Here is a 19,462-nt window from a genome sequence, read left to right on the forward strand (position 1 = left end):
TGAACTGATCCGTTTTGGGTCGTTTGTGAGAGCCCTGAAATGGATCTCACAAGCGGACCCAGAAAAGCCAGTGTGAAAGTAGCCTTAGAAATATTTCACCGTAATTATTGATAGATATTCACAATTACGTCACCAACAATTCAGAATCACAGTATTTATAGGGACGCTAAAAATAAAAATAACAAACCAACTTTATTCTGTTACTTAAAATAGGGGAAACTACACTTAGAATATATTGTTGTCCAATATTATACCATGGAGCTATCACAGTACTATTTGATTATCCAGCTGAATACATATGTGTGAACGCAACTACATTAACTCCTATATCTGCTGCTGGGAGCATCCTATGGTGAATACTAGAATCACACTGGATATTTGTGATATGGAAAAATGTAGCTCCAGTATAATATCGATAGTGAGGATCAATAATAGTGGGATAGGATATTCCTAGTAATATTCAGCACATTGTCAAATAGGCTACCTCTCCTCCAACACCCCTGCTACAATACTGAACTCACTCACTACTTGCATTAAAAACTAACTGACACTGTCTAATACAGTACATCTATGATTCGTCTGCTAACACTGGCTGTAGCTCAACACTGGCTCAACGCGTTTCCGGTAACACTACCTCCTCAGGAGCCTAATTACTACTAGTGTCAATATTACTTTGTATCATTGAGACAGACAAACAGACATAGCGAGCACATCACCACTCACATGTGGCAATGCTCCCGGCAATTGTGCGTCCGTAAACGGCCACCAAATTCCGAGTGCTTTAACAAAGTGGCTCCACCCACTAGCAGTCGGCATATTCAATCAGCTGACCACTGCTCGGCAGGCAGGAGCGCTCACTGAGACACTCCCCCGGGCAGACGTCAGCTGCATCTCATGGAAGCCGGTCTGTATGTACAGGGATCAAACCTATGTATCACAGGGATCTCATGCGGCAGACTTTATTATTTATCAGGCGATCCCAACACTGGGGGCAATATGAAACCAGGTCCCTAAAAAGGGAAAAATAGAATGACCTATGCTAATATGGCTCATAACATATCCTCGATCGGCCACATAATATTAAATAATGAGGGCCACATAAAAACACATGTCCCAACAGGGGACTAGGTTGTGCAGGCCCTGTAGACAAAGTCTAGTATGAGACAATGATTCTACTTCTAGAAGCGTCACTTGGCGCCCCGATATACAGATATCATTGCTCTCAATAATATAATTTACCAGTTGGAACTAGACTTTATGAAAGTACAACAAGAATTGTTGAATCAGCCACCCTAGATTCATAATTTATTTGGGGATACATTGGGTACTCAGATGGATCTAAGTCCATCCAAGGCCCAACCATGAAATGACAGAGGTGGCTACACATCCACTGAAATATTACAAGAAACAACTATATGAAATGTGGCCATTGAGACCATCCGGACGTACTGTTTTAAGACGAAAGGTCCATTGGGCCTCTTTCTGAAGCAGACGCTTATCCATATCACCCCCTCTGGGCGATGGTCTGACCACTTCAACACCTTGGAAGCTTAAGGTGGCTGTATCATTCAAATGACATTCAGTGATATGACACGCGATTGGGGTATCCGCCTCTTTACATATATCACCAAGTTGTTCACCTATGCGCCGCCTGAACTCTCTCAGAGTCTTGCCTACATATTGCACCCCACATGTGCAGGTAGCAAGATACACCAGTCCCATGGTCTTACAGTTGATGAATGTTCTGATCCCATAGGACCAGCCCGTGGATGTACTTATGAAAGTGCTACCCTTCTTAATGGAGCTGCAGGCAATACACTTGTCACATCTGAACGTGCCCTTTAGAGGATTCTGTAGCCAGTTGCTACTGGCTACAGCCAGTTGAAAGAAGCTATGCACCAGGCGATCTCTGATGTTACGGCCTCGTCATTATGTGATAGCTGGTCTCTCTCCAACCAGATGTCCAACACCTGGATCAGCACGTAGAATACCCCAAAATTCAGACAGCACCCCCCTTACAGCCTCATATGAGTCATCAAAGTTGCCTATGATGAGGATCTGTTCAGATGATTCATCCCTTACCCACGGGTGCAGTAAAGATGCTCTCTCCTGATTAAGGGCATGTTGATACGCCTGTTTCAGAACCCTGTCAGGGTACCCCTGAAATGTAAATCTCTGCCGCAAATCTGCGGCCGCCACCTGGAAATCCCGTAAGGTCGAGCAGTTACGTCTCAGTCTCAAATACTGGCCCTTGGGGATACCACGTCTCAGGGGTAATGGATGACAGCTCTTCCATCCCAAAAGACTTTTAGTGGCTGTCTTTTTTCGGAATAGTCTCGTGCCCAGGACACCATCCTCTCTCTTATAGATGGTTAGATCCAAAGATGTAATACTCGATGGATGAGTCTCACATGTGACAAATAAGCCCCAATTGTTAACATTGAGTTTGGCCAAAAATTATGCAAACGTGTTAGTATCCCCCTTCCAGAGAATGAACACGTCATCAATGTACCTGATCCACATTATAATTGATGACGCTTCTTTTCTAAATGCCTCTCCAGTAACAATCTCACGTTCCCACCTGCCTAGATATATATTAGCAAAGGTGGGGACGCATGGGCTCCCCATGGCCACGCCCCTTGTTTGCTGGTAAAACTTGTTGTTGAAGAGAAATGTATTGTGCTCCAAAATAAATGACATCAATTGGAGAACAAACGCATTGTGCATGTGGAGGTGGGTACCTCGCTCACACAAAACCTTCACCACTGCCTCGCATCCTTTGTCATGGGGAATAGAACTATATAATGCTTCTACGTCCAGGCTTGCTAGTAACATGTCATCTTCCATCTGGATGCCCTCAATGCATTCCCATGTGGTACATGCACGTTTTGTAAATTTATAAAGAAGGGCAAATATTTCACTAGCAGGTACTACATATGGGCTGAGATCGTTTGTGAACTACAAGACGGTAGGAGTGATCTCCTTACTTGTGTGTGCAGTAAGCAATATGTTGGCAAGACAAAACGCGAGTTCAGGAAAAGAATTGGGGAACACCTTTCAGACATCAGAAATGAGGCAGACACATCAATAGCCCGACATGTGAGTGAATGTCATGCTGGGAGGTGTGAAATAGTTAAATTTCAAAGGATTGAAAATGTGACACTATCCACACGAGGAGGGGATGTTGACTCCATTCTATTGTGTAGTGAGGCCCAGTGGATCTTTAGGATGCAAACCGTGAAGCCAATGGGCCTAAATGATGCCATCTCCTACTTGTGTTATTATATTGAGTGATCCGTGTCTTTTTGGCCTCATCCCTTATTAAGGTGCTATTTGAACTGCCTTTTAGTGTGCATGGATTATATTGTTTGGAGATATTTGTTATATTATAGGCATATCCCCAACATATAAAATGCCATGCAAATTCTTTTGCCATACTGTCTGAATAGTGGTTGATAAAATCGCTCCCCCCATCTTCCTCAGTGGTACTTAATTGTTCTAATGAGCTGTGACTGTCAGAATTTCAATTCGACCTTACTTGACATGTAATCCCTCCTGTAGTGATTCTAAGATGTACGACGTGCTAAGGCCGCCTTTAGATTTCCCATCAACTCATCACCGCTACATGAAACAAGTGGCGGACGCAGTGCAGCGGGTGGGACTGGAGATACCCCCCGCTGTGACTGGCTGTCCTCCGAGCCCGCGTGCGCTGGGGGGGGGTCGAGTTTCTGCTACTCCGCACACCACTCTGTGTGGAGTTTTAATGCTGTACACCTCACGTAATGCTCGCCTGCTCCTGATGAAATGCGCAATTACCAGCGCACAGAAAGGCATTGAGAGCCTGAGAATTTAATATAAGCAGTTGAATGAGTCGTAGGGCTGTTTTTACAGGAATGAGAGGCACTAATACTACTGGGTCTCGTGTGTCCCTTTAGTTCTAATAATGTGAACCTGGACATTCATTACAATAGCTCCTGTTATTAGGCTTCAATAGGCAGCTATACAAGCGCCTGCTTGATATGTGGCAACATATTTGTAATTCTGTAGCCTGACACGTATTTATACAGTGTTACTTATGTTGATAGGGTCTGAGAGGCACTCAGTCTCAAGATAGAGATTATACAATCAACTTGAGTGCCTCCCCTCCAGCACTGGGAGTTTATCCTAGCCTGATTTACTCTAGTTTAGAGTGGTAGGTTTTGATTCAGTTTTAGTAATTTGACACAATAAAAATGTATTATTTTGTTTTAACGTTATATTCAGGCAAATTTTCTATTTTCCTGAACTTTTTACTTTTTCCATAAATATCACCCAAAAGCCAAATATCCCTAACTTTTTGTGAGTAGTAAATATACACAGTCATAGAGGGAAGGCTGTCATAGAGGGAAGAGCAGGAATTTAAATGATTAAAATACAAGCTATACTGAATCTTTTTCCACAAAGATATAACAATCTGCTCATCTCCTGCTCTACAGCATGCTGCCTTCAGCTCAGGCATCAAGTTCAACATGACACGTTCCCTTTAAGAAGTATCATAACTCAGGAACAGAGCCTTAGATCAACAAAAAAAATGCATTTTTATCAGGTGAACCACAGCTATGTGTCTATTCAAAAAGTTGGATAACGAGGTCGCTGGTGCCAGAATCCCTTTAAGCAAGTGCAAAATGATAGACTGTTGGTGGCAGAAGGGACAATTGGTGTAAAAGTTCAGTAAAGAAACAAGCAGCAAATAAGCAGTGACTTAGAAATAACAACTCAAATACTCTTTACCATTTCAGCATCCACAGCAAATGCAATCTGTTTAGCACGATCTGAAGACACTTCACAAACTGTAGCAAAGGTTTTCTTTAAGTTCTCACTTAATTCCTTGAGATGCTCTCCTGGAAGGTCACCAGGAACAGAGGTTAAGAATTGCTCTGCGAACTGTACATCTTTTTTCAGTGTAACAGAAAACGCAGTCAACCTTGACTGAAACGACTAAAAGAAAGGACAAAAAATATTTACTTTAAATGTAATCTGTAACATGCAAGAAATATATTTTTATTTTATTTTTGAAATAAGAATGAGCATACTGCTCCCCTTTCTTAGTTTCCCTCTGCCACAGTTACATTTGCTTATTTTAAAGGTTACGGTTCTCTTGATTTTTCTATTTAAATCTACATGCAAACTGGACTTTTTTCCCACTGTGATTATCATTAACAAATAATCTCTGTCCATTAATCCCTGCTCTAATTATGTTTGGGAAGCTGCTTTGCAGTAGAGGACACAACTCATTGGTGATAGTGCAGAATTCATGCAAACCCTAGAGATTTGTAGTGATGTGCATGTGTTTTGATATGCTTTCCTGCTACCTTCCCAGAACACCTCAGTTTAGTGCTAGGAGGATAGGGAGCAGAGCATCCCTGCAGTAATCAGCACTAGCAATAAGTGTACTATGTTCCTATATACTCACTGTCAGCACAGATCGTTGCATGGGAGATCTGTGGCAGGTTGAGAATCATGCCTCTGCATCATACAGTTATCCAGCATCTTCTGCATTTAGTAGAATGCTGAAGATGGATACCTCTTAGCAACCCTCAGTTAGAGGGGTTGCTAAGCTGAGAGTTTACCACAGTTTCTTAATTTAAAAAAAATACCATATTTCCCAAATACAGTATATTAAAGAATCACATTCATTGTTCATCACACTTTAATACGTTATTAAACACTTTACCACACTAAGTTGAAATACATTTGAAACAGTTCAGGAATGTTGAATTCTTGTCTAGTGAAATCTTAAACGTGTAGTTAAACACTCACTGCTTTACTGCTCCACAGTAAACCCACACAATCACAGAAACAAAGTAGATGTATTTGTGCAGAAAGAAAACAGTACCAATACTGACCTCTAAGTGCTCAAGCTGAATTTTTAATGTTTCCAAGTTATCACCAAGGACTGGTAGATTATCCAAGTGAAGTTTCTGATTTTGAACAACAGTCAGATGACCATTTAATGTCTGACAACACTGATTCAAAGTCAAAGTTACCTAAAGTGAATAAGAAATGTATGTCATAGCATCTCATTTTTAAAATAACATTCTTAAGTAAATCTAGAAGCTCTGTTAATTCTTACTTGGAGATATACTGGCTGTATCTTAAAGTGGTTTGAATTAATGACATCTTAGAAAAATTTGATAAGTGTTATAGTAAAAACAAGAGTGACAGCCTTAACTGTATTCAAGTTGCGGTCTGAATGTCAATACAGTGTTAAAAATCTAAATTTGAGTTCACCACTTAAGCCATATCTTACAGTATGGATGCTAGGAATATACTTCCTATCTACCACAATGTTTACCTGGGCGTCTAATGCACATAGCCAACAATGATTCTTTTTCAGCTAACTCAGGTCTTCTGCTCAAATACACATAAAAAAAACAAAGGGTGATTTGGTAGAACCTTAACCACTCCAATCTCTATATCTTCCTGCAGTATTAAACAAATTTTTTCAAATGTTTGCATGTGGCTATTAATATGTTTGCTACTGTAGTAAGGGGACTGTTTTCACTGCACTCAGTCGTGGAAAATGAAGGGAATTTATTGCTTTATAAAGCTTATAAATTGGTCACATGCCCCTGGGTGAAGACGTCATTGCTTGACCAGGAAGTAGAGACTGGAGACGGGGCAGCATCAAAAGAGCAATGTGCTTGGGGAGGTGAATGGGAATCTTTTTTTTTTTTTCAACATGATGAGCAGTTTTACACTTTTTGTTTTGCCTGGAAAAAAACTTTTAAAAGATAGCTAGTTACTTATTCTGAAGTTTAACCTCCTTAAAGAGGACCTTTCACCATAATAAAACCTCTAAACTAACTATACAGACGCGTAGAGCGGCGCCCAGGGATCCCCCTGCACTTACTATTATCCCGGGCGCCGCTCCGTTCTCCCGTTATAGCCTCCGGTATCTTCATAGTTTGGCTCCACCCAGGGGAACCTGACGCCGTCTCTTTCTCCTATGCTGTAGCGCTGGTCAATCGCAGCGCTCAGCTCATAGCCTGAGAGTTTTGTTTTTTTCTCTCAGGCAATGAGCTGAGCGCTGCGATTGGCCAGCGCTACAGCAAAGGAGAATGAGACGCCGGCAGGTTCCCCTGGGTGGAGCCTAACTATGAAGATACCGGAGGCTATACCGGGTGAACGGAGCGGCGCCCGGGGATAACAGTAAGTGCAGGGGGATCCCTGGGCGCCGCTCTACGCATCTGTATAGTTAGTTTAGAGGTTTTATTATGGTGAAAGGTCCTCTTTAAGTTACATTTATAACCCTCAATGCCATATGTCATTAAATAAAAATCTAACCCTTTTTTGAATGTCATCATAGTAAACTGATTAAAAGTATGCTCTGCTAACTTGATTTAATATCAACCCACCTTATCAACCGCTTTGTCTCCTGCGTTTTGCTCCACTTTAAATGCAGTTGAGACTGAAATATTTTGTGAGGTAGGGTTTTCATCCAGTAATTTCACATCATTACATCGTTGCTCTGTAATGCAGAATTTTCTCACGGTTTCTGGATCGTCAGAGTGGTATTCTGGGGAATTTGATTTCTTTTGTTCAGGAATTTGCTTGTTCATCTGTTCAGGGATGGAAGAAGGTAAGCCCAGTTCACTGGGAAAGAGACCTTTATTCATGTTAATTATAAGTTCTTCAAATTTGTTTGATTTTTCAGAGTCTGGAGGAACATGAAAGATTTGATCAAGCTGGGAAGGGATTAATTTTGGATGTTTTGGCTCTAGCATTTTGTGTTCACTTAAAAAGGATGAGGTACTCAAAGTTTTATGATTTTGGAGCATTTCCACATTACATGACACTGTGTCATTGTCAATAAGTTTGCCTTGTTGATAGTTATCTCCATGAATCATTATTCTATTTTCTTCTGATTTAATCTTCACACTAACAAGGTCTAAGTCTGGTAGGAGTTTTAAATGCTCATTATTTTTTCCAAACTTTTGTGCGAAATAGTCTCCACCTTCTTTAACCAATATATCCTTGGATACATTATTGCTTCTGGCTTCTGTATTTACTGGATCCAATGTGTGAATATAATCTTTAGCAGAATTGTTTTTACTTTGATTGCGCTCATCACAAGACAATTGTGGTAAAATTTTCCTATAACCATCTAAGTTCTCCTCTGTTTTACATGAGCTCCTGGCATCTCTCAAAATACTTTGTTTGGAATAACCAAAGTGATCAGGTGTATCCATAATTTGTGCACAACCTTTGAGGTAAGTTGTTAAATTATCCATTTCTCCTTTGTTACTTGTTACCATACCAAGTGCATTAGAATTTTGTACCATTTCAGGCACAGCACTGGCAGTAGTCACTACTAAATCATCGCTAGTGCTTTTACTGGTAGATGATTCAAAAATGGCACACAGATTATCAATATGAATTGGACTTTTTGATGTAAGTTTGTCAATACTTTCTCTATGACTATTTCCCTCTTGTATTTTAATTATGCAAGTTTCAGTGTCATTAGTTTCCAGTGAAGAGAGACTTTTCTCTCTACAGCATGTACTGTTATCTGGTAAATCTGAAGTAACCTTCTGTGCTGTCTTGCTGGGTGACTCTATGTCTTCTGTACAGCAATGATTTTCAGTTTGGGTAACAGTGGTGTCAAAAACAGCTTTGCCTTTACTGGAGGCATACTTTTCAATCATTTTCTCTGAGTTGAGGTCTAAGTCGGTCTTGGACTCAGAATCATTCTTGAATTGTACAGTAGATCTTTCAGTTGTAAAGTGTTCCATAACCTGATTAGCACATTGATCATTGCTTTGACGAAAAGGCTCATTATCTTCAGCTTTTAGGTTTGTGTTACTGCATTCATAACTTGCATTCTCTTTCTCAGCTTGAAAGCTTTCAGGATTTAGATTTCGATTATCTTTTGGAGATTGACTATGATCAGTACACTGCTCAAAAGGAGCACTATCATCATCATCTGTACAATCAAGGCTATTATACAGTTTAGGACAAACAGGAACATCTTCAGCATCAAGTCCTTCTTCTGTGCTCTTATTTTTAAGGTTAATTAAATCTGGTGTTTCAGTATTATCCTTGTCAATAAAATTCTTATCCCCAGTTTCAAGAAGCTCTCCATCAAATAAACCTGATTCGCTCAGGGATGTCTTAAAATTGCCAAAATTGATATTCTCACTTTCTCCTTGACTGTGTAAAGGCTCATCAGATTGACTAAGAATGTCAGTGTTGGAAGTAGTTCCAGAATTGACATGATGTGGATACAAGACATTTTCAATGTGGAAACCTCTTTCATTGCCACTATGGCCAAAATCAAACAAAACAGCTTTGCTATCAATTTCATTGTCTTCAAAGTATTCATCTGAATATTCTTCAGTGGCTTGATAACCTGTTTCACTGTTGGTGTCATCAGTAACCAAACAGTCAATGTCTGTTTCACTAAAACTACTCTCACAGTATTCCACATCTGGCTCTTCCTCTATGGTCACTTTATCTTTAGTCTTCAAGTTAGCAGCCACATCCTTTTCAGCCGCTTCATATTTACTACTCTCATATTTTTCCTCTACTGAATTACTTGGGAAAGAAGATTTTTCCCTATGAACTGAAGCTTGGTCATCCAAACAGGAGTTACTTTCAGAATCTTCTTCTATTATGGTTTCCAAAAATTGCCGTCCTTGTAACATATCAGTGTTATCGACATCACTATCAGTGTAATAGTAAATATCTTCATCTGAGCTTGTATCACTTTGGGTAGGAGTTCTGTCTTCTATGATGCAATTTCCTATAGTTTTCCAAGTCTTCTTATTTTCATCAGTATAGCCAACTTCATCCTCACTTTCAAAATTTGCATCAGACATATCCGAGTCACTGCTGCTTTCAAAATATCCATAAAGCTCATTAGAAATATTTTGGCCCACATTAGGCTGTGTATCACAGTTGGTTTCAGATGGAGGAGCAGCACAATCACTCATGTTAGGGTGTTTATCACAAAGCTCTTTAGCTGGCATTTTTTGATCACTAAATGGATCTCCAAAAGATACAACAGGGTCTTCTGTATGACTTTCACTAAGACTGATGTTTGAAGTAGTTACAGTGTCTTTTGGACAATTATAAACTTCTCCAGTCTGATGGCAGTCTTCGCTAGAATTGTTAAGAGTATTATTTTCCTGATTTAAACTGTTGTACTTGTCATCTACAGCAATAATTGTGTTACTCGGTTTGCCGAGATGAACATCAGCTATGATGACATCTTTTAAAAGAAAAGATTCTATTTTTTCATGTGTTTCAGTTGTGTGCTTGTGCTGCAGTTTATGCTCGTTGGATAATTCATTGTCTTCTACATTTTTGAATGGTTGACAAATCACCTCCTCAGGGTCTTTGCTGTTGACTTTGTCCATAAAATCAAGACATTCTGTAATATTTTTTAGGCTCTCTGTTCCAAAGCTTGAGTTCAAATGTGATGCATTCCCAGACTGAGTTATATTCCTGTGTACATCATGGCTCAGGTCAGTTTCATTATCCTGCAAATTTTCTCCAACAATATCAGTAGCACCTCCTGCATTTCCACATGATATACGTACAATATGTTCAGACTCAAGTAACATACTGGCAGCTTCATCAAGATCACCATCGAACAGTAATAGTCTTTCTCCTGTATTTGCATCAATATAACTATTTACCATTAGATAAGAAATAAATAATTGCTTGGTATGCTCTGGATTATGTGTCAGTTCATCCTCTGATTTGTTTTCAGAACTTTCATTTACTTGAGCTGTGTGGGATTCATAAGAAGATATCCACTTTAGACCATGCTTGCAGGTTGGTTCCAGAACATCTATGTTTGGCATTTTGTCCTGTAATTCCAAGCTGCTGAGGATGGATGCAGTGTTTTTTTCTATTATACCAGACTGAGCAGCTATATCTAATTGGACAATCTTAGATGTTTCAGGAATATATAACGCAGCAATTTTGTGTCTGTTGCTTAGGATCTTTTGCGCTAACTCAGTAGAAATTAATCCTTGTTGTAAAGATGTTGATATGGGGAATATTTCACTAGTATCAGGCCATATTAGTCCAATAAAACCTCTTTGTGCCTCTAGGACCATTAATGCGCTACTATATGATATTAAATTACACTGAACAGCTTCATCTACTGTTACACATTTTCTTGTAGATGGGCAAAGGATTCCACCATTTTGAACTTGTTGGGTTAAAATTCCACAAACTGTTCCATGATCGATAATACTTTGTTCTTGAGCTTGTTCCAAAGTCAGTTGATTTCCACTGTCTAGGTCAATAATACCACCTGAGAAAAGCTGAGCACCAAGTAGCCTGTACATAATTTCTCGTTCCAGAATTCCTTCATGTGCTGCACGTAATACACTAATTTTCCTTCCAGATTTTAATGTGATTTTACCTTTATCTTCAGAGTTAACGGGAAGAAATCTCATTCCTGTTTTCTCATCTGTCACAGTCCTCTGGAACAGGTCTGCTAATGTCACCTTTTCTGCAGTAATGGGATCAATGAAATCTTTGGCCATTTTCTCTCTCTCAATAAGCTTTGTAAACATTGACGTAGAAATAATATTCCTTTGGAAAAGCTTGTTTACAGTGAGTTGCTCTCCTGTAGTGGCAAGTTGAAGACAGCCACAAGAAAGCAAAGTGTTGATCATTTTGACTGTTACAGTCTCTGAAATTAATCCTTCATTGTAAGCTGTGATTATAGGTAAATCACTTGGAGGGAGAGATAAAATCACACTTTTAGCATGAGATATTTCATGGAGTCGCACTTGAATTTGATCATCTATAAGATTATGACTCTTAGAATCTTCAATTTCAAAGCAGCTCTTTAACTGTGGGCAAACCAGTCCAGACACTATAAGTTGTACTTCAAGTAGAAGAATTCCTGTTTCATAATCAACAAGTCCTTCAACAATAGACTGGTAAATGGAAAGAATTCTCCCATTTGCCTCATTAATAGTCCCTGACACAACTCTGTCCACCTGAAATAGAAAAAAAAATATTAGCAAGTATGGCGACTTTTTGCCAGTTTAAATTTTTTTTAAAAAGTGTGCTCAACATGCTGAAGATACTTACCACACACAGAACAAGCTGACTGTATAAGCAGTTCAGGTAAAAATATTTTTTGTCAGTATCTTGACAGCAAAAGTGGCACAAGCTTTGAACTCAGCATGCATCTGTGAACTAGAATTTAGCTTTACGTCACATTGTGTGTGTTAGTCAGAAGAGTGATGACAGCATGTAGATTAAGTTACACCTGTAAACCAAATCACCATGCCATTTGATGCAAGTGAAGGGTTAGGAGAAATGTCACAAAGAAACCCATGCTTGTCATGTTTACAGCACACTGTATACACCACACCTGATGAGAGAAACTCTGTTAATAAAGAAGTAAGCATGATACCACTGATAGCAGTCCACCAGGTATAAAAATACTTGTGATGTTTTGCTAGTTTTTGTCACATGAGACCACAGAAAAGCATGACCAGAAGAACTGTGAATATTAAAGCCAGCACAACATTATCTTGACTAAACTAACAACATACCCAAAGCCTTATTCCATTGACTGATTTACAAAAATTATCTCCCATTATCATTGCTCCAGTTACATGCAAAATAAAAATAACACAAAGTTTGGAAATTGGTTGCAATAGAAACAGATCAAATTGTTCTGCTGATGTCACCTTCTTTTCCACCAGTTTAGCTACCAGCTCCTTGGCTTCTTGTTGCTGTCTTTCATACTCTCTTGATAACAGACTGTGGCTTTCTTGGAGTGCTTTGATCTGATTTTCTGTTTCTGCTCTTTCTTCTTCAGACATTCTGGAGAAAAATTAAACAAACCACCTATAAAATGATGTGACATGTTCTGTTTATGGTATTTTTCTAGAAGTCCACAGTTGCAAGAAAAATTATGTGAACCCTTTGGAATTATATAGATTTCTGCACAAATTGGTCATAAAATGTGATCTGATCTTCATCTAAGTCACAACAATACACAATCACAGTCTGCTTAAACTAATAACACACAAAGAATTAAATGTTAGCACGTTTTTATTGAACACACCATGTAAACATTCACAGTGCAGGTGGAAAAAGTATGTGAACCCCTAGACTAATGACATCTCCAAGAGCTAATTGGAGTGAGGTGTCAGCCAACTGGAGTCCAATCAATGAGATGAGATTGGAGGTGTTGGTTACAGCTGCCCTACCCTATAAAAAACACACACCAGTTCTGGGTTTGCTTTTCACAAGAAGCATTGTCTGATGTGAATGATGCCTCGCACAAAAGAGCTCTCAGAAGACCTACGATTAAGAATTGTTGACTTGCATAAAGCTGGAAAGGGTTATAAAAGTATCTCCAAAAGCCTTGCTGTTCATCAGTCCACTGTAAGACAAATTGTCTATAAATGGACAAAGTTCAGCACTGCTGCTACTCTCCCTAGGAGTGGCCGTCCTGTAAAGATGACTGCAAGAGCACAGCACAGACTGCTCAATGAGGTGAAGAGAAATCCTAGAGTGTCAGCCAAAGACTTACAAAAGTCTCTGGCATATGCTAACATCCATATCTACGATACGTAAAACACTAAACAAGAATGGATTTCATGGGAGGATACCACAGAGGACGCCACTGCTGTCCAAAAAAAAACATTGCTGCACATTTACAGTTTGCACAAGAGCACTTGGATGTTCCACAGCAGTACTGGCAAAATATTCTGTGGACAGATGAAACCAAAATTGAGTTGTTTGGAAGAAACACACAACACTGTATGGAGAAAAAGAGGCACAGCACACCAACATCAAAACCTCATGCCAACTGTGAAGTATGGTGGTGGGGGCATCATGGTTTGGGGCTGCTTTGCTGCGTCAGGGCCTGGACGGATTTGTGCAGAAATCCATGTCATTCCAATGGGTTCACATACTTTTTCTTGCAACTGTATATTATTGAGTCCTAGGGAGAAAACTCTGAATAAATAGATTTTGATAGATTTTGAAAAGGATTACAAACCCCGACCAGTGTCTTGTCAATTACAATAAATTGTACATGTATTAAAAATGTACATCAAAGGGAATTGGTACAATACCTGTCACCGTGCTTAGCTAAAAGCAATTGTAACGTCTGCACAGCATCCGAAATCTCTTCCTGCTTTGACAGAATCTCTTCACTGGAAATCTGAAATAAAATATACATGTGAGGATTATATACCGTAGGTAACATTTCTGTACCAGATATCAAATGCATATAGCAATGTAACATTTACAGTAATTCAGGAAAACATTTTCTTTGACTCTTCAACATTTTTGCTTTTCAATTCATTAACTCAGGTTCAACACACTCTTTTTGATGTAACATGAACTGTAGAAAATGTGACATAGTAATAGAAAGTTCAAGCAGATTATAACTGAGTATTAACACGTAGTGCTGTAATTATTGTAGTATTCTTGGCACTTCTTAGCCCTGTATAGGTTAATTGGCCTAACCTCACTATAGGCTATCACTAGCTGATCTGTGGGGAGTCTAAAACCTTCTAACTCTGACCAATAGCTGTTCAGGTGTAAATCCGTCACCAGAAGTCAGAGCTAGAACTACACAACTTTGTTAACCTTGCAAAAAAGAGCGCCCATCAATGCAGTGCTCCATCTGAGCATAGGACTTCACTTAGTAAAGCCTGGACATCCCCTTTAATATACCATGTTATATATCTGCCATATACTGCTTTCATACAGATTCATTCATTCTGGGCAGCATATCACTGTTCACACAACACGATCTACTCCCCAGACGATGATTTAAAGTGCTGCATCAATGAGCGTTCATAGTAATGTTAGTTCCCGATAATCAACCCGACAACTGAGAAGTGTAAATCCGCCATTAGTCAGTTTCTCTATTCCTTCCTATGAGACTGACACTGAGACTCTTCTAGGAATAGATAGAGAAAATGGTCCTTTCCACACAGCACATGATGAGGGATCCAGTAAGTCTCATCAGGGGTTACATGATGTTACTGCCAAAAGTAATGGAGGCTTAAAATACATTAATAAACTATTAAGTACAATTAGAAATGCCAGCACACTTATAAATAAAGGGGAATTTTTTTTCTCGGAGTGCCTATTTTTATATAAATGCCGCACACATAGCATGATAATTTTGGTGCAACTTTGGCATATATATATATATATATCACATAGTCAACAGCTTTAATAATTATGAGCACCATATGTCCCTATTTCTGTATAAAAATGGACAGCAATTATGGACTACTTTGTCTTACTGTAAAAAGTACAATAGTATATGCTTTTTGACAACAGGGTCCATTATTCAATACCTTGAAAAAACTGTATCCAAATATAAACCTGCCAAACCAATAACTTAAATGGGGTTATCCACGCCAAGGATACTGATATCCTATACATAGGATAGGTCAACAATATCAGATAGTTGTTTTGGGCTGCCACGGCGTCGGAGACTATACAGTGAACTGAGCTGTTTGATAAAGGCTATGTGTTAGCCAAAACGTAACAACCTTTTTTACACGTCTGTTCATGTAAGCAGTTCCCAATAAAGGGATTTTTTCACCGGACATGCTGCCTCCATTATCTCTTATTGGACTATACGTATAGGAGCCGTTATGGATCTAGGGCTCCAGGCAGGCTGTTGCATTCCGGATGACCGCAAGATCTGGTGAGTGCGACTCTACATCACTACTTCTATACTGAGCTGAAAGCAGACACCTACATAAACTCTGTAGTTGCCATGCCAGGATTGTGCAGCTCAGCTCCCATTCAAGTGAACAGGAGCTGAGCTTCAATATGACAGTGCTGGAATCTATACAGTGTACGAAGCCTTCTGCTGCAGCCCGAAACAGCGGATTCGTTGAAGTAATGGGTATCAGACCTCAACCAATCTCATATTGATGATCTATTTTGAGGATAGGTCATCAATATGTGTATCCTGGAGAATCCTTTTAAGGAAAAGCTTTTGGCATATACCTACTCTATAGAAATCAATTCAGATGGACAGAAATGAAAATATGATAAGATGTCCATCAACCGCATGGTGAATATTCATAGGATTACACGAAAGAAAAATAGTAGTAGGTATTATGCCTGTTTATTTTAATGTTTTGTAAGTAACCTCTGGGAATCTCATAATCGGTGTTGGACTGGGGTACCTAGGGCCATTAGTAAAATACATTCTGGGGTCCCACTGTACAGCTACATGTAAGTATTACCTGACCCCATTTGCAAGTCCCTAAACCTGTGGCTTACACATTATTATTAGTAGTGACCTGCTATTTAACCTGCGCTTCAGACTGTTCTGACCTGGAGACACTGTTTCTTGTTTACTGGTTCATGCCATGAAACAGGGCTCTTGCTTTGAACACATACACACAAAACAGTAGGTGGCAGCAAGGTGCTGCAAGATGACTGATTATGAGGGTCCCCTTAGCGACATCGAGTAGGTGGGCCCCTGGTTTAAGAAGATAGTGGCTGGTCTGCCTCAGTGTCTAGAAGTCAACTCAGCCACCTGATGCAATAATAAACTGGGTAGCTTTTTAAATAATCAATCCAGTTCTTATATGGAGGCATAGGCTCATTGAGATGCTGTATGTTGCCTATCTGTATGCAATACAATGTACTTGTACAGGGGGTGGGGGACTGGGACTTGCTCAGGGGCCCACCAGGGGATTCACATGTTCCCCTGTGGGCTAGTCTGAGCCTGCTCATAATACTAACCTAAACTCTGAGGCCTGGGTTTACTGACATTTACAATCTACTTCCTTAGTCAAGGTTTTCTGCAAATTCTTAGAATGCATGCAAAACTAGGTGCCTCTGATTTTTTTTTTTTTTTGGGTGCTATTGCACTTTTATATTGTTTTATTACCACCATTTTACATTAAATAACATTAAGGTATTTATATTAGTATTCTGAGATAGAATATATAACTAAAAATCTCTATGTTTCATTTTTCATTTTCCAAAGTTATGCTTAAAAATTTTGGCTGTTTGACTTGGTCACTCAAGCCAAAAAAGGGAGCTTGTGACCGTCCCTTAATTTCCCTTGTTTCAGGTTAAGTGTCCTTGTAAATATGTAGCCCCTTTACATATGCATTAGTCTTTTATTTGCAGAATACAGTATATCAGAAGATGACTGTTTTTGAAAGTTTTTAAGTTAAACATATTTTCATTTTCATGTTATCATTATCTATATTTAAAAATCATCCTGAAATGAAGCAGAATTTGTGGTGACTACTGAGTCTCACAATAAGCCGACACTTTCAACTTTGTGAATAGACGTTTTGTATAGTCATCATAATACTATCACAGGATCCGCCTCTGACAACGGAAGTCCCATCTCACGTCCTCCCCCTCACTGCACAGTAAGCACTGCACAGATCTTAGACTATGGCCCAAACACTTTCCTATAGAAGGTGATGAGTCATCTCCATTTTTGGAACCACGTTTTCTATGTTATTATTTGAAAAGCCACCATGTATTTTTCTAGGTTTTTTTTGTGTTAAAAAGGAAGTCTAATTTTAAACTTTAAAGGGAATCTGTCAGCACATACCTTTATATATATTCAGTTCAAAAGAACATCGTTGGGGAGCAGTAGTGTAGCATGCATTGTATTCCAAAGCACTGTACACACTACTAAAGAATGCAGGTTGTAGAAGACATGAATCTGTCGGCACATACCTTGATATAAATCCAGCTGCCAAGGGAGGGTGTGCTGAATCTAATCTAATTTGTCCAATGTACATCCATGGTGCCAATCCAGAGATATGAACTATTTTATATTATGCTAATTAGACCCTTGGTGCAACGCGGGTGTTGCTCTTGCACCTGGAGAACCAGTCAGTTGTGCATAACATACTTCCAGCACTTCTTCATAAAAACAGATCCTTTTATTCATTCATATTAAAAATACCATTCACAGCTGCAAGAATGATGATTAAAATGGACCCACATGTTTCAAAAAACCACAAACATATCCCTGCTCAAGGACTATGGCTTGATGCACATGCAGAAAAGGCTCCATCCACTTGGTAAACTTCATTATTGTACAAAGAGACGCACGCATTGCTGTGAGATTTCAGGGCCAGATGAGATTACCTTAACACTGCCTGCCTGGCACTCACAGTGATAGAGCGCGGTGAAAGGGGGCCGCATTCACTGACTGGAGATCCAGGTGTAACGAGATGTAATGGCAATGCCCTTGTTGCACCAAGGGGATAATTAGCACAATATAAAACCGCTCATATCTCTGGATTGGCACCACGGATCTACACCGGACAAATTGGGTTAGATTCAGCTGCTCAATGCACATCTCCAATGGCAGGTGGATTTATATCAAGGTATATGCTGACAGAGTCCCTTTAATGAAGTAGTCAGGTATAACCTGCATTCTTTAGTAGTGATTACAATACTAGGGAAAACCATGCATGCTACACTAGTGCTCCCCACTGATGTTCTTTTGAGTGGCATGGGGATATTAAGATAGGGGATATTAAGACCGGTGTCTAAAACCGGCCTTAATAAATGTGCCCCATAAATGTTTTTATGTTTTTAAATGGCTTTAATAGGGGATAACACAGTGTAAGCAGAACACTGTAACTAATCTTAAAGGGATTCTATTATGAGATTTTACCCCTATAACCTAAACATATGCTCATGTCCGGAGTAATAGGAATAATCCTAAGATGGCCTTATTAAACTTCACTGTGGCTCTATTTGCCCAAAAAACAGGTTTTTATAACCTGTCAATCACATACTTAAGGTGCCCAAGGGGAGGTCCGTTAATACAGGGTGCCCGGCCGCACCCCTCGCCGTCCGGTGCCCAGCGCCGCCTTTGCTGTCTTCTGCGCCGCCTTCTACAGCTCAGCGCCGCCACCGCAATCCTACCCGTCCCTCTGCCAGATCCCACGCCTGCACACTAGGCTCAGCCTGATGCGCCGGGGACTCCTGGCAGCGGCTTCTTGAGCGAAGTGCGCATGCGCATCAGGCCGGCGCATGCGCACTTCGCTCAACAAAGAAGGCGGCGCAGAAGGCAGCGCTGGGCACCGGGCGGCAAGGGGTGCGGCTGGGCACCCTGTATTAACGGACCTCTCCTTGGGCACCTTAAGTGAGTGATTGACAGGTTTTTTGGGCAAATAGAGCCACAGTGAAGTTTAATAAGGCCAGTTTAGGATTATTCCTATTACTCCGGACATAAGCATATGTTTAGGTTATAGGGGTAAAATCTCATGACAGAATCCCTTTAAGAATTAGAAATCGGATGTGCCTTGTTGTCATGGAAACACTTAATGACACGATGAAGGTGTCCCAAAATCAGAAAGAAAATAAAAATCCCACATCTTTCAAGTTCTTATATTTTATCTCCAACAAATGGTTGGTGTAGGATCAGAAAAAAGTGTCTATTCCTACACCAGATTTATCATCC

At 39.8% G+C, this 19,462-nt stretch overlaps 1 protein-coding gene across 16 annotated transcripts in view; it reads right to left on the bottom strand.

The window, feature by feature from the left end:
* The window catches only part of DST (dystonin), a 572,762-nt gene that overhangs the window by 175,067 nt on the left and 378,233 nt on the right, over positions 1-19,462 (bottom strand). For 12 of the 16 annotated variants that reach the window (XM_040428593.1, XM_040428583.1, XM_040428579.1 and 9 more), the window contains 5 exons: positions 14,106-14,194; positions 12,708-12,843; positions 7,398-12,005; positions 5,886-6,026; positions 4,771-4,977 (listed from right to left, as the gene is read on the bottom strand). In XM_040428593.1, the coding sequence (XP_040284527.1) occupies positions 4,771-4,977; positions 5,886-6,026; positions 7,398-12,005; positions 12,708-12,843; positions 14,106-14,194 (5,181 nt within the window). The remainder of the gene's footprint in view (positions 1-4,770; positions 4,978-5,885; positions 6,027-7,397; positions 12,006-12,707; positions 12,844-14,105; positions 14,195-19,462) is intronic. The other 4 variants (XM_040428594.1, XM_040428595.1, XM_040428596.1 and 1 more) reach the window with 1 other exon arrangement.

The sequence above is a fragment of the Bufo bufo genome, chromosome 4 (assembly GCF_905171765.1).
Source record: "Bufo bufo chromosome 4, aBufBuf1.1, whole genome shotgun sequence".
NCBI lineage: Eukaryota > Metazoa > Chordata > Amphibia > Anura > Bufonidae > Bufo > Bufo bufo.